Source organism: Peromyscus eremicus, chromosome 2 (assembly GCF_949786415.1).
Source record: "Peromyscus eremicus chromosome 2, PerEre_H2_v1, whole genome shotgun sequence".
NCBI classification, from domain to species: domain Eukaryota; kingdom Metazoa; phylum Chordata; class Mammalia; order Rodentia; family Cricetidae; genus Peromyscus; species Peromyscus eremicus.
In genome coordinates, this window is record NC_081417.1 from 66,254,273 (window position 1) to 66,267,819 (window position 13,547).

General features: G+C 44.5%; 2 protein-coding genes across 5 annotated transcripts in view; one reads left to right on the forward strand and one right to left on the reverse strand.

The window, feature by feature from the left end:
• Ncbp1 (nuclear cap binding protein subunit 1) overlaps nucleotides 1-5,783 on the forward strand; it is a 41,577-nt gene extending 35,794 nt beyond the window's left edge. For both annotated transcript variants that reach the window (XM_059254291.1, XM_059254292.1), the window contains 6 exons: nucleotides 52-145; nucleotides 1,455-1,558; nucleotides 2,209-2,323; nucleotides 3,443-3,571; nucleotides 4,138-4,251; nucleotides 5,268-5,783. In XM_059254291.1, coding sequence (XP_059110274.1) covers nucleotides 52-145; nucleotides 1,455-1,558; nucleotides 2,209-2,323; nucleotides 3,443-3,571; nucleotides 4,138-4,251; nucleotides 5,268-5,381 — 670 coding nt within the window. In that variant the 3' untranslated portion in view covers nucleotides 5,382-5,783. The remainder of the gene's footprint in view (nucleotides 1-51; nucleotides 146-1,454; nucleotides 1,559-2,208; nucleotides 2,324-3,442; nucleotides 3,572-4,137; nucleotides 4,252-5,267) is intronic.
• Nucleotides 1-13,547, reverse strand: part of Xpa (XPA, DNA damage recognition and repair factor) — a 42,857-nt gene that overhangs the window by 14,625 nt on the left and 14,685 nt on the right. For 2 of the 3 annotated variants that reach the window (XR_009377550.1, XM_059254299.1), the window contains one exon: nucleotides 9,214-9,409. The exons of the other annotated variant lie outside the window; for it this stretch is intronic. Coding sequence is in view for 1 of the 2 variants with exons in the window: in XM_059254299.1 (XP_059110282.1) it covers nucleotides 9,261-9,409 (149 nt within the window). In the remaining variant the exon portion in view is untranslated. Of the gene's footprint in view, nucleotides 1-9,213; nucleotides 9,410-13,547 lie in introns of those variants that run through there. 3 annotated transcript variants of the gene reach the window in all.

Sequence of the window (13,547 nt, forward strand, 5' to 3'; positions counted from 1 at the left end):
TAAAATGGCTTATGTGTAATTATATGTGGTATTTTTTACCTTTGTTTAAAGGTTTCATGAAGTCTTCAAAACTCTAGCAGAAAGTAATGAGGGGAAGTTACATGTGCTGAGAGTTATGTTTGAAGTTTGGAGGAATCATCCACAGGTAACAACTATTTATTGGGCATAGTAAGATCCTGGTTCCCAGCACTCAGGAGGCAGAGCCAGGCGGATCTCTATGAGTTCGAGGCCAGCCTAGTCTACAGAGCGAGATCCAGGACAGGCACCAAAACTACACAGGGAAACCCTGTCTTGAAAAAAAAAAAACAAAAAAAAAAAACAAAAAAAAAAAGATCCTGGCTGTGTAGATATGTAAATTAGAAATTAATTATGTTTGAGCCAGTAGAATGGTTTTCAGATCTATAAACTTGGTGTTGTGGAAATAATTGATACATTCCTTTTGGTAAATTTTTAAATTACATTGATTTGTTGGCTGGGGTGCATGGGAGAGCCACAGGGCCTGTGTGAAGTCAGATGACAAATTTCAGGTCACTTCTTTCCTTCTGCCATGTGGGTCCTGGGTATTGAGCTTGGGTTCTCAAGCTTAGCATCAAGTGTCTTACCCACTGAACCATCTCACCAGCCCTTGATAACATTCTTCAGAGAAGGCTGGGCAGTGGTGGCGCACGCCTTTAATCCCAGCACTCGGGAGGCAGAGGCAGGCGGATCTCTGTGAGTTCGAGACCAGCCTGGGCTACCAAGTGAGTGTCAGGAAAGGCGCAAAGCTACACAGAGAAACCCTGTCTCAAAAAACCAAAAAAAAAAAAAAAAAAAAAAAAAAAAAAAAATTCTTCAGAGAGCATTGTGGTTGGTTTGTGCTACTGCATTTCCACACATATTAGACGCTGAGTAAGAAAATTGTTGCTAGACAATAATATTTGGTAGGAAGTAGTTATCATGTTTATCCATTTCTACAAACAAAATCCACAAGATGCTGTTTTTTAACTGGAAATTTCAGTTGAAATTACACACACACACACACACACACACACACGCACGCACATACACACACATTTTGTAGAGGTATTATCAACTGAATTTTCCTAAAGATGAGGTGCTACCATTCAAGAGTTTGTTTTCATGCAGTCTTCATTGTTAATGTAGTATTTCTTACAGCATTAGAACCTAGAAAGGGCAGAATAAGTCTAAAGACTGACTAGTTAAGTCAGGAGTGGTGGCACATGTCTGTAATCGTAGCACTTGAGAGGTAATGGCAAAACAATCAGGAGTTCAAGGCCAGCCTTAGCTACATGAGACCCTATCTGGAAGAGAAAATAAAACGATGACTATTGCTTAAACTGGTCAGTTCCATCACCATTGAAATAAAATGTTATAGCCCTGCTGTTTTATTTTTATAGCATTATCATTATGCCTATTATCAGTCACACCTGAGCCTGTCTCTGTTCTCCTTGTAGATGATTGCTGTCCTGGTTGATAAGATGATTCGTACACAGATTGTTGACTGTGCAGCAGTAGCAAACTGGATCTTCTCCTCGGAGCTGTCTCGGGATTTCACTAGGTTTGGACCAGAGTTTAGAGCACATGTATGAGACCCTGTGTTTGCAGTGCTTAGAGAACATGCGCTGTGTGAAGTAGCTCCTGTCACCTAGTGACATGTTTTATGAAGGCACACAGCTTTTAAAGATGGTCAGGAACAGGACAGCAGGGGTTGACATACAATGAAAGCAAATGAGATCAAATTAAGCTCTTTAACAGTCCTTTTACTTCTCCACTCTACCTGTCACTGCCAGCACACACTGGTCTGAAATACACTGAGTCACGAGAGACACATGTGATCACAAGTTTAAAAGGGTCAACAAGATTGCACAGTGGGTTGGGGAGCTGAGTTCCCTGGGTTCAATCCTCAGAACTCACCTGAAGGAAGGAGAAACCCAACTCTGTTGGCCTTTTAGTAAGGGGTGGACAGGTCCAGGGTATGGTACTGCCTCAGCACACTTAGGGAGCCCACCTGAGTCTATGAATGGAGATAGATGCTCACATACATAACTCACGGCAGTGGTGAATTAAGTGTTGCTGGAGAAGAATGCCCAGCTCTGCCCAGAGGACAGAAGGCCCTATCAGCCCTTAGGAATGAGTGTCTGAAGAATTGTGATGTCTTCTCTGTAAGACAGCTTAACGTACGTTAACCAACAGCTGTATTATGTTAAGGTTGTTTGTTTGGGAAATTTTGCACTCGACAATTCGTAAGATGAACAAACATGTTCTGAAGATCCAGAAGGAGCTGGAAGAAGCTAAGGAGAAACTGGCAAGGCAGCACAAGCGAGTAAGTCATGTGCTGATCCTGAGCTACGGTAGAGGTTCTGACAGTCTGCAGCGGGCCACAGTCCAGTGCCGTGACTGCTGCGTGCTGAGACACTGAGGGAGACCACAAAGCATTGTCTCTAGTTTACCACCGAGTTTGACTTCCTAGAGAAGGACATGTGCATTTCTGAGTCTGGCACAAAGAGGAAAGGAGACAGCTGTAGATGCTGTGTGGAGAGGGGGGACAAGTCAGTCTCAAGTTCCAACTTATCAGAATACTTCTCATGGTGACAAAGATTGTGTTTAGAACTGCAGTTCTCAACCTGTGGGTCACAACCCCTTTGGAGGTTGACAATCAGATATTACAGTTCATAGCAGTAGCAAAATTACAGTTATGAAGTAGCAATGAAAATAATTTTATGGTTGGAGTTTACAACATGAGGAACTGAATTAAAGGGTGGCAGCATTAGGAAGGTTGAGAACCACTGGTTTACAGGGAAGCAATGAGCTGGCTGGATCCTGTGACTTATAACAGTGAGAATTCTAACTGGGTAGCGGTGGCACACACCTTTAATCCCAGCACTCAGGAGACAGAGGCGGTCCAGTCTCTGAGTTCAAGGCCAGCCAGGGCTACAAAGAGAAACCCTGTCTCAGGAAGAAAGGAAGGAAGATAGATAGATAGATAAAAGTGAGTGTTCTCCATTACAGTATTTTCTGGTGTTCGGTGTATCCACCAGAGTATAAGACAAGGATATTAATAAGTTTAATAACTGAACTGGCCATAGGGGAGACACTTACCTCACAATCGTCACCCCACTGCTACTACCAAGACTAGTACTGCTCTCTAAATCTCCCCAGCGCTGTCACTACAAGAACAAGCCCTTTAGTAGAAGACCCTTCCTTCCCCGGGAGTAGGAGCATAGCTCCTTGATAAAAACCACTTGCCTAGCACCTAGAGCTCCTGGCTTTGAGTCCTAGCCCCGCCCACTCCGCACCCCACAGAGTAGCACTGGGGAGGTGGAGGCAGAAGACCAGGCATGATTCAAGGCCAGCCTAAGCACAGCAGAGCCTGGTGCTGTGACCATCCCCGTTCTTGAGAGTGTGTACACAGACTGTTACTTTGTTCCTGCATCTTCTGTAGCGCAGTGACGATGACGACAGGAGCAGTGACCGGAAGGACGGGGCCCTGGAGGAGCAGATAGAAAGACTACAGGAGAAAGTGGAGTCTGCGCAGAGTGAACAGAAGAACCTTTTCCTCGTCATCTTCCAGGTGAGCCAGCTCCGAGTGTGGCGAGTCAAAGGAGCCCATTCCCTTAGTGTGAAAAGCTGCCGTTTTTAATCACAAAAGTACAGAACTTTGCTCACCATTTAAATAAATATCTGTCCAATTATTCCATATGGTTGATGATTTAGGTGATTGCTTCCTTTCCTGTGAGCATTTTTGTACATAGATTGTTTTTACATGCTGTTTTTTTAGAACAGAGGCCAGGACATATTTCTAGAAGAGGCTAAAGGATTTTTTTTTTTTCAAGATTTATTATGTGTATAGTGTTCTGCCTGCATGTCAGAAGAGGGTACCAGATCTCATTACAGAGCCATACCATGTGGGTGCTGGGAATTGAACTCAGGACCTCTGGAAGAGCAGCCAGTGCTCTTAACAGCTGAGCCATCTCTCCAGCCTGAGGCTGAAGGATTTAACAATAAATCTCCCCCTTGCTAAGCTGGCAGTTTGGGGGAGTCGTGAAAGGCGGGAGTGCATAGCACAGGCTGGTGGAGCACTCTGGGTCGGATGTGTCCAGAAGTTAGATTCTCCCTAATGCTTCCTCCACTCTCCAGCGCTTCATCATGATCTTGACTGAGCACTTGGTACGCTGTGAAACCGATGGGACCAGCATATTAACCCCGTGGTACAAGAACTGCATAGAGAGGCTGCAGCAGATCTTCCTACAGGTTTGTGTGAACACCACTTTGTCAGTCACACGGGCTTTCCAATATAAAAGCCCTCAACAAATTTTCATGCCTACCACTGTAAAAAAAAAAAAAAAACTACGGGAGGTTATGTAGCTAGCTCTTTAGCCTTTTAGTTTATGTCCATTTGCTGACACTACTTTTCATCAGAGTATTTAGACAAATTGGTTTTATATCACTCAGACTCTGGGTGCCATTTTCTGTGGTAGGGAGCCCAGCATAGCTGTAATCTAAAATTGGTGTGTGGGCGGGCAGGGTGGAGAGAGAACACTAACTGTTGCTGTTGTAATTAGATTTATAAAGGTATTTTGAAATCTTAAATTCCCGTGGTAAACTGTATCCACAGGAGCAAGGTAAACTCTTTGGGGTCTCTGGACACAGTACCAACACCTGCTTCTAGATAAATTTATTGATGTGCAGGGGCGTGAAGTTCATTTTCCCTCTTCAAGACATCAACTCCCTAAGTTCTCCTGTGTTCTAGAAAAGCGATTAATTCAGAAGTAATTATTCTTAAAATTCAATTCTGTAAGTCTCCAAATAGTAATCCCCCCCCCCCCGGGGGAATTGGAGTTATTAGCCAGTTCAAAAGGTAACTGAGAGCCCCTAGTCCTGTAGAAATTTGAGTATATTTTAGTCTTCAGAGAAAAGGTTCTCATTTTCTGATGCCTTGGCTCCCGAGTCAGGCTGATTTTCACAGAGCTGTAAAGTACTGGGTCCTGACTTTTGGGACTCCCTCTGAAACTGTCTGTGGTATAGACCCGCCGTGCCTGGCGTCAAGGATCCCATTCCTATGAAGGCTGTTAAGAGCTGGGTTTGGGTTTACATCATTGTATGTTCCTCCACCCCTTTCCCCCGCTGGGCCTTCTCAGAGATGTGTCAGCGTGCACTACTTTCCCCTACTTCTTGTCCTTCCTCAGCGTAGGTGGGCTATGAGGGAAATGTTTTGCACGGTTTCTGCATTTGGTTTCCTGACCCAAGCCTCTTTTCTGTGTCCGCAGCATCACCAGATAATCCAGCAGTACATGGTGACCCTGGAGAACCTGCTTTTTACTGCCGAGTTAGACCCTCACATCCTGGCTGTGTTCCAGCAGTTCTGTGCTCTGCAGGCCTAATAATCATGTTTCTTCCCTTTTTATTATCTTGAAATAATTTGTCTTATTTTTGATGGTTTGAATGTTTGCTTTCTTGTAGTAGCCTTTCACTTCCTAAAGGAAACAGGGAGGAGAGCGAGGAGTATGACATTACCCTTAGTTGCCCTGAAGGGCAAGTATTGCTTGAAGACAGCGATGTTATGGTGACTGTAGCGTTGTACATATGTGAGACACAACTTTCCTGTGATGAATTTGATACTTTTTCTCCTTAGGGCACAAAACAACAGGTTTGAGGTGTGTGAAATGCAAGCTCAGGCTTGCAAAGTAGTAGATACAACCAACGGACTATCTGTCACCAGGGAGCCTAGCTTTTCTCTGCTCCTGGGTAACATGGCTGGAATAAACTGAAGTTATGTTTTTTAAGCTTTGGTATTTCATGATTTATTATTATCTTAGTCTCTTTTCTTACTGAAGGTGTACTAGCCTCTATCCGAAGCTGTTTCTTGCAAATGTTTCCAAGTAGCCATCTTATGACACTACTTGTTTGTACAGAAAGTTATTAGCACTAACCCTCAAATTTGTCTAACTAGAAGTCACCCAGGATTCTTTAAACTGTGATCTCAAGGTACAATGGTGGTGCAGCAGTTTTTCTACCTCTCAGGTGATTGCAAGTTTGGCAGCCATGGTTGAAAAGCTTCTGGTCATGCCCTGCACCTCTAAGGATTTGCCCAAGATCCTGTAATGTCACAGACTGATGTGCAGCTGGCGATAACTGAGCTGAGGTGGACTTGGAGTTCAGTGTGGCTTAGGGCGTGGCTCTGTGGGTCCTGGGAAGATAATTGATCCCTGAGCCTATTGAGGCTTAAGGGAAATGAGTGTTTTGTAAAATAATGCATTATCTGACATTCCAAATTTCTGAGATTTTTAAACTTCTATTAAACCTTAGAAAAATCTGCTAATAATGATATAATTACTGGTAGTAATTTTGTATATTTGTTATCTTTTTGTACATGTTACATCCTAGTAAGTATACATTACAGTTGTCTGGATATATGAGTCTTTAATTACCATACATTTTAGTGGCTATAGAATATAATTTCTTAATAATGGGAATTCCTAGGTTTTTTAAGTACCATATTTAAAGCAGGAGGATCATCTAATCATTTAAATTCAGTAGATCAAGGTTAGATGGCAGGTACTTCAGAAAGACAAAACCTGGGTTATTGGCTAAATATCTTTATTTATTTAAGCTGTTCCTCCTTCCCTTTGAACACAGCTAATGCTGTAATTATTTAAAATGGCTCTGGTCCTCCAGCAGGTAAAGAATTAACTATTGAAGGCATTGGTAGCTATATCCTCTCCTGGGGCACAGTGGAGTTCGGTTATCCTTGCTCTACAGCTAGAGGAGCTTGTGCTCTCCTGCCCTTCTGGATCCTCCTGTGTGGTGGTTGTTTCTAGAAACTGTTCATATGCCATGCTCTGTCCTGCTTTGTCGGCTGCAAGACAGGACAGAGTTGTATCTCACAGAAGAAAAGATGCAAAAGCAGAACACAGCTGCTCCCTTCTGGTTGTGTTCCATAGACGGGGTGGCATGTCACTGCATGCCACACCTCACAAATCCTGTGATGTTGTGCTGGTGCTCTTTAACAGGCTTTTGTCAAGGTGGACATGTTTCTTCCCTAAGAACTATATCATTCCTAAAAGTGAAAGGTGTGAAATGCCTTTGCCAGCCTGGGCTACCAGTGATATCTGGATCCCAGGATTAACCTTGATGCAGCCAGAGAAGAGAAGCATACAGCCAATCAGATCTCACTGTGTTGGCCTTGACAGTGAGTGTTAACTATTGGCTGCTACATGCTGGTTACCCAATTCAGCATATTAAATCTTTCCAGCAGATTTCTGACACATGACTGTGCCCACTTCACAGACAGAAGCAAATCCCAGGAAAACTTGTCTGAAGTCCACAGCCAGAAAGTTAAATCCATGTGTCTTAGGAGCACTTTATCTCTCCACAATACAGTAATACTTAACAGCAGCCTGAACCTCAAGTTACTCTTGTCATCGGGTAGAAACTTCTCTCTGCTGGAGGAAGTCTGGTTTCCCATCCAGGATCTGTTTTTACTGAGCTGTAACATTTAGCATAGCACATGTGAAATGCTTGCCTTGAAAACCACACAGAACATCTCTGTAGCTGGAGATTTCTCCAGTCCCACAGGGGCCCGCAGCCACTCAGACCCAAGTAAACACACAACGACTTTTATTACTTATAAACTGTATGGCCATGGCAGGCTTCTTGCTATCTAGTTCTTATATCTTAAATTAACCCATGTCTATTAATCTATAAGTTGCCACTGATACTTTACATCTTACTTTTCATGGCAGCAGCGTCTCCTGACTCAGCCTTCCACTTCCCAGAATTCTCCTCTCTGCTTATCCCACCTATACTATACTTCCTGCCTGTCTACTGGCCAATCAGTGTTTTATTTATCAATCAGAGCAACACATTCACAGCATACAGAAAGACATCCCCAGCACATCTCTACTGAGTATTTCTAAAGAACAGTAATGATGGTCCCATGTTTATCTGGGGTTGACTTGCTTTTTGTTTGGCCTTCCTACAAGTCTAATGTGCACTGTTGATCTAAAGCGTGAGCTGCACAAGCTTCCTAGTGCATCTGAGGGATGGAAGTGCCCACTTTACCTCAAGTTGGGTTTTTGTCAAAATGATGTATGGCCCTTGGCTTAATAGTTCTTAGAGTATGCTTCCTTGCTGATGCTTAAACAGTACATATTAGTTAGGAATGCCTTCTCTCCCTAAAGCAGCTTTTGACCTCAGCTAGTTCTACTTGAGCTACATTCTAGAGAAATTTGTATGTATTCTTTTGCTTGATTTCTTATTTATTTGGTTCTTCAAGACTGTGTAGCCCTGGCTGTCCTAGAACTCACTCTTAGACCAGGCTGGTTTTGAACTCACAGAAATCGGCCTGCCTCTGCCTCCTGAGTGCTGGGATTAAAAGTGTGTGCCACCACCACCCACTCTTTCTCTTGGTCCTTTCTTCATGTATAATGGTTGCTTCTGATAGCTGTATTAATGGTACTTTTGAGTAATATTTTTGACTAGACTGAAGACAAGTCTGGGTAGCTGAACTGATGCAAATAGCTATGGAGAGGTAATGTTTGCAACTGTCACTTCCCGCCTCAGAACTGGTAAACAAGCATGGAAGCAAGTAGTTACCTCTCCTGGGCTAGGTGAGAGCTTGTAAGGAAGGTAAGAGCACTCAGCTGATAAGGTGAATGCTTTGGATGGAACAGTCGGATACTCGGCTCTGAAAGTAGCCTTTCCCTTCTGACCCAGCATTTCCAAGTTGCTGCATGAAGGTGTTGAACTGCTGGTTCCTGCTGTGACTGGGAGCTTGTTTCTGTAGTGACAGCTCACTGTTGCCACTGCTGGAAACAGCTACAGCAGTTTACATCATCGGATCTACTGGCTTCTTGAGCTAAGTTCAGTTCCACCAACTTCACCTGAAAGTGCTTCTTCCTATGCCAAGCTGCACTTTACCTGTCCCTTTTCCCATGGAGTAGCTCTAGCCTGTCACTTTCATTTTCACTTCTGTGTGTGCAAAGGAAAGGGGCACACAGGGGTGGGAGGGGTATGCATGTATGTACAGGTGTACATGTGTACCTTTTTTCTCTAAGCATATCCATTACCTGAGGGTTTTTCTTTAGTTAGTAAATGGCCTGCTATACCTCTGGGCTCCCACAAATGCAACATTGTGCCCTCAGCCAGACCTTAAACACAATCATTTCTAAAACATTGTTGTTAAGTGTTGTTTCTGTGGAGACTACACTGTGGTACATTTGAACAAAGCCTTTATTTGAATATAAATTTGTTTTTAAAAGTCACATTTTCTCATATGTCAGTTCATGGCCACACAAGGTACAAGTCTTGCGGTACATGTCATCTTCTAAGTTTTCCTCTGGTCCATACTCATGTTGGTGAGCAGCTGTTTCTCTTTTCCACACACTGCTTCTTACTGCTCTCCGCAATTCTAGGGAGGAAAAAGGTTTTCAGCTGAATACAAAATAGATCCAACGAGGCTCTCATTGGTATTTGTGTGTGTGATGTACATAATGGCTTCCTTTCTAACAGTTGGTTCCACAAACGTGGCAGGCCTGCGGAGTCTGCAATTGCTCGTTTCATTATTGAGCAGTAGTTGGCAGAGGTGGCTGTGTGGGGTAGATAGAAGTAGCCACAAAAAACAACAGAATGGGGGTGCTGGGGGGGAGGCATCTGACAGAAAACAGGATGCCAGAGCAGCAAAGTCGGCTGAGGTAAGCAAAGGATGGGAATGGCCCAGAGCCCAAGGTTTTCAGTCAGGAGCTCCTGTAGTCGTCAAGTTCTGCTTACAGGAAAACCAGAAAGCCAAGACTAATGTAGGCTGATGTGTTTCCATCTTAGAGAACCTGCTCGTGCAGTGACCTCATGTCTGTTTTATAAAATGACAGCACTGTCGTTGCTTCTGTTGAGACAGTCTCATGCAGGCCATGTAGCCTATGGCCACTGCTGCCTCCACTCCCAGCTGTTCAGGCATGAGAACCACATCTGGTTTATGTGGTGCTGGGGATCAGACCCTGGCCATGTGCATGCTACTCAGTCAACTGAGCTACATTTCCATACCAACACTGTTGTTTTTAGACTGCCAGGTGGAGAGGTGGCTCAGTGGTTAGGAGCTCATACTGCCCTTCCAGAGGACTTGAGATTGATTCCTAGCACCCATGCCAGTTGGCTCACAACCAGTAACTTCAGATTCCAGGGGTTGCTGGTTTTCCTTGAGATGGTTTGTAACTAATATCATAGCACTACTTGAATCTTTGTTTCTAATCATAATATCACGGGTAACAGCAAGACAGGGTGACATACTGGACACTGGGCTAAGCACTTAAGATGCAATTACTTTACATCTCTTGGGTAATTACAGAGAGCTGCATCCCAGTTTTACAGATGGGCAAACCAAGGCAGAAGGCGCAGACTGCCCAAGGTCAATGGGCTGATGAGCAGGGGTACAGTCCAGCTTAGGTCCCTGGGATCATCCTGGCCCTGGGCAGCATTCTCTCCTGGGTCATGCTGCCTTTTCATCTCTTTGAGATTTACAAGGTTCAGTATGTGCAGCATCTGCTAGGAAGGTCAGTCATCTAAACTCTAATCTTGGTCATTTTATATCGTGAAGTATCTGCTCTCTGCTACCTGAGTGAGTCAGTGTGCCTCTCGTCTGCAGAGGGGCAGCAGGCGTCTCCTCTGTGGGTTCCTGCTTCTCAGCTTGGGTGGGGGAAGACAGCCTGCCACTCTCCTTGACTTCCCCACGGTGAAAAGTCCCTCAAAATTGGGCTGCAGTACAATCAGACTAAGCTACCTTCTCTGCCAGATTTGAATATTATATGTACTTGAGGAAGAGGTGAGAATTATTTTCTTCTCATATGTACTACGTACATGAAAAACTACCTTTTCAGCCATGACTGACGTTTTGTCACTTTTGTGACGAGCTATTGAACTACACTAGCATAAAGTTGGATCTGTAGTGCTTCTCATGGACATTCCTGGTAGAGGTGGGAGCACAGGCTGGGCAGTGCGTAGCCAGGTCTTGAAAGTGATTGGTGGATATTTTTAGATTTTGAAAAATTTGCATATACAGAATATGTCTGATGGGACCCGAGTCTTAACAAAACATATAGCTTGATGTACCTTATGTATTTCTAGTGCCTGGGCATGGGGTTTCCTTGCTGGCAGTATTTCTTTTTGGAGCACTTTGGATTTTCAGATTAGAGATGTCTAACCCGCTCTGCTGTTAAGTTTGGCTTTTCTTTGCCCTTCTCTCCTTTAGGACAGGGAGTGGAGCAGGCATGCTCAGGGCTAGGGAGCCACCAGGACAGGAAGTGCAATGCTGGAAGATGCATCACTTCCTTTCTATTAAGCAGCCAGGTTCTCAGGTTCCTCCCTGCACAGAATGAGCCCTGAAATTTGGAGGATTAAAACAGGCTATATCAGTATGCACTCAGGGTTTTCTTACAAGAACAGACAGACATGCTTTGTGCATGTTCAGCTTGTCAAGGGCATAGACGGCAGCCCATATATGGTAAGATCCCCAGTGGACCAAATCTGAGTCCTTCCAATAACAGTGCTGTAGAATGCTGACTGACGGGGAGAGCTAGAGCTACAAGCTGTTCCCTGAACCATCACAGGAGCACTGGTTCCAGCAACGCCGCCAGTGGACAGTTGCTGAACTGGGGTTGGGAGGGGTGGTTTGCATAGTCTGTTTCTTTTGGCTTACTGAATAGAAACCAAGTCATTACCACTGAGAGCAGATGGCACTGTGTATCTTCCAGACGTGAGGCCCTGGAAGGGTTAGCACCTGCCGAGATACTTAGCCTGCACTTATTTCTACATTAGCAGAAAATCCACGAAAGTGAAAAGCCTGACTCCCCAAAACAGCACATGGAAGAAGGGAACAAATTTCAACAATGTCCGTGGCATAGAAGGCAAGGGTGGTGAAAATCAGGTTAGGAAGGAAGACCTGTGTAATGCCTAAAGTGTTAGCCTACACCAAGTCCTCTCTGGAAGGGGAACATTAAATACTGTTCCGTTAGTGAGCAGAAGTAGAACATAACAGTTCAGATTAAAATCTAAATGTTAGGAAACTAAACACATATAGGGTAGTGATTATGCAACATACTCTTACGTGGTTCAGAAAAAGTGTTTTTAGTGAGAGCATACACATGATCCAAATGGCAGCTCAGTCTGGGGAAGGCTGTGTGCGTGTGTGTGTGTGCCTCTGTCCCACTATTCTAGCCATTTTCTGAAATTCTTTCCAAATAAAAAGGGCTTTAGGACAAGACAGGCACCAGCTTAAAGGGGGCTCCACTGGCCAAACCTGAGACAGTTTGAGAATCAAAATGAAGAACAGGAGGAGCCTGCACTATCATGACCTGAGAAGAATCCACAAGTCAGTCCAAAGAGGCTTACAAACCAAAACCCAAGGGCCAGGCACAGTAGCACACGCTTTAGTCCCAGCACCTGGCAGGCAGAGGCGGGGGGATCTTTGAATTGGAGGCCAGCCTGATCTACATAGTAAGTTCCAGGTCAGCCAGAGCTACACAGTGAGTTCCTACCTCAAAACAAACAGGCACGGTGATAACCGGTTATCTGTAATCCCAGTGCTTGGGAGGCAGAAGCAGGAGGATTGTTACAAGTTCAAGTCTACCCTAGGCTACATGAACCTTGTCTCAAGAATACAAGAGTAGAACCTAAGGAAAAGCATTGTTTCAAAAGAAAACCCCTATTTATAGGCACACAAACTGGCTCAGCTAAGACTCGTCTCCAAATACTAAAACCACTGAGTAAAATGGTGCTGCATCCAGTGTCATGTGTAATAATTACAAAAAGGAAGTAGTTTAGTGGAGAATGATGACTGTCACCCCCCTCAAAAAACTTGCAGTCTCACGTGGTGTCTGTCCTTATCTCCTAGGAAGTGCTCCTCTCACAGACCTGCAGCCTGAGTCTAATGGAGCCAAAACAAGATGCTGAGCAGTCCACGGGCAGGAGTGTGCTGTCCCACAGTTGGTGTGCATGCTGCACCGTGCTAGGGGCAAAAGAAAGGAGCTGAGGGTGACATTAAAGGTGCCACCCTAGCGGCTCCTGGATCGAACGAGTGGGAGTGAGAGAGGGCGCCAGAACGACAGATGGAAACATTATATACTGCATAATCGCTTTTAAGTTTGTTGATTGTGATGAGCTTTGAGTCACAGAGCTTTGTAAGAATCCCAGTGTTTACAAGTAACTCATGGCTTAGCAAAGTGTACGCAGCTGCAAAAGGTTAGAAACAGCCAACAGTTGGAAAAATATTTGGGGATGTGTGTGTGTGTGCGCGCGCGTGCGTGCGTGCGTGTATGTGTGTGTACGCTGCCACGATGGTGCACGTGTAGAGGCCAGAGAACAACTTGGCAGGAGTTCTCTCCTTCCACCAAATGGGTTCTGGGAACCAAACTCAGGTTATTAGGATTGGCAGCCAGCACATTTACCCACTGAGCCATTTCACTGGCCCCAAAAAAAATTTTTAAGGGAAGGTTTGTGGGTTTCACAACCCTCATGAACATAGCAATCAACTCTCTCTTGCTGACTCTGAGATACAAAGG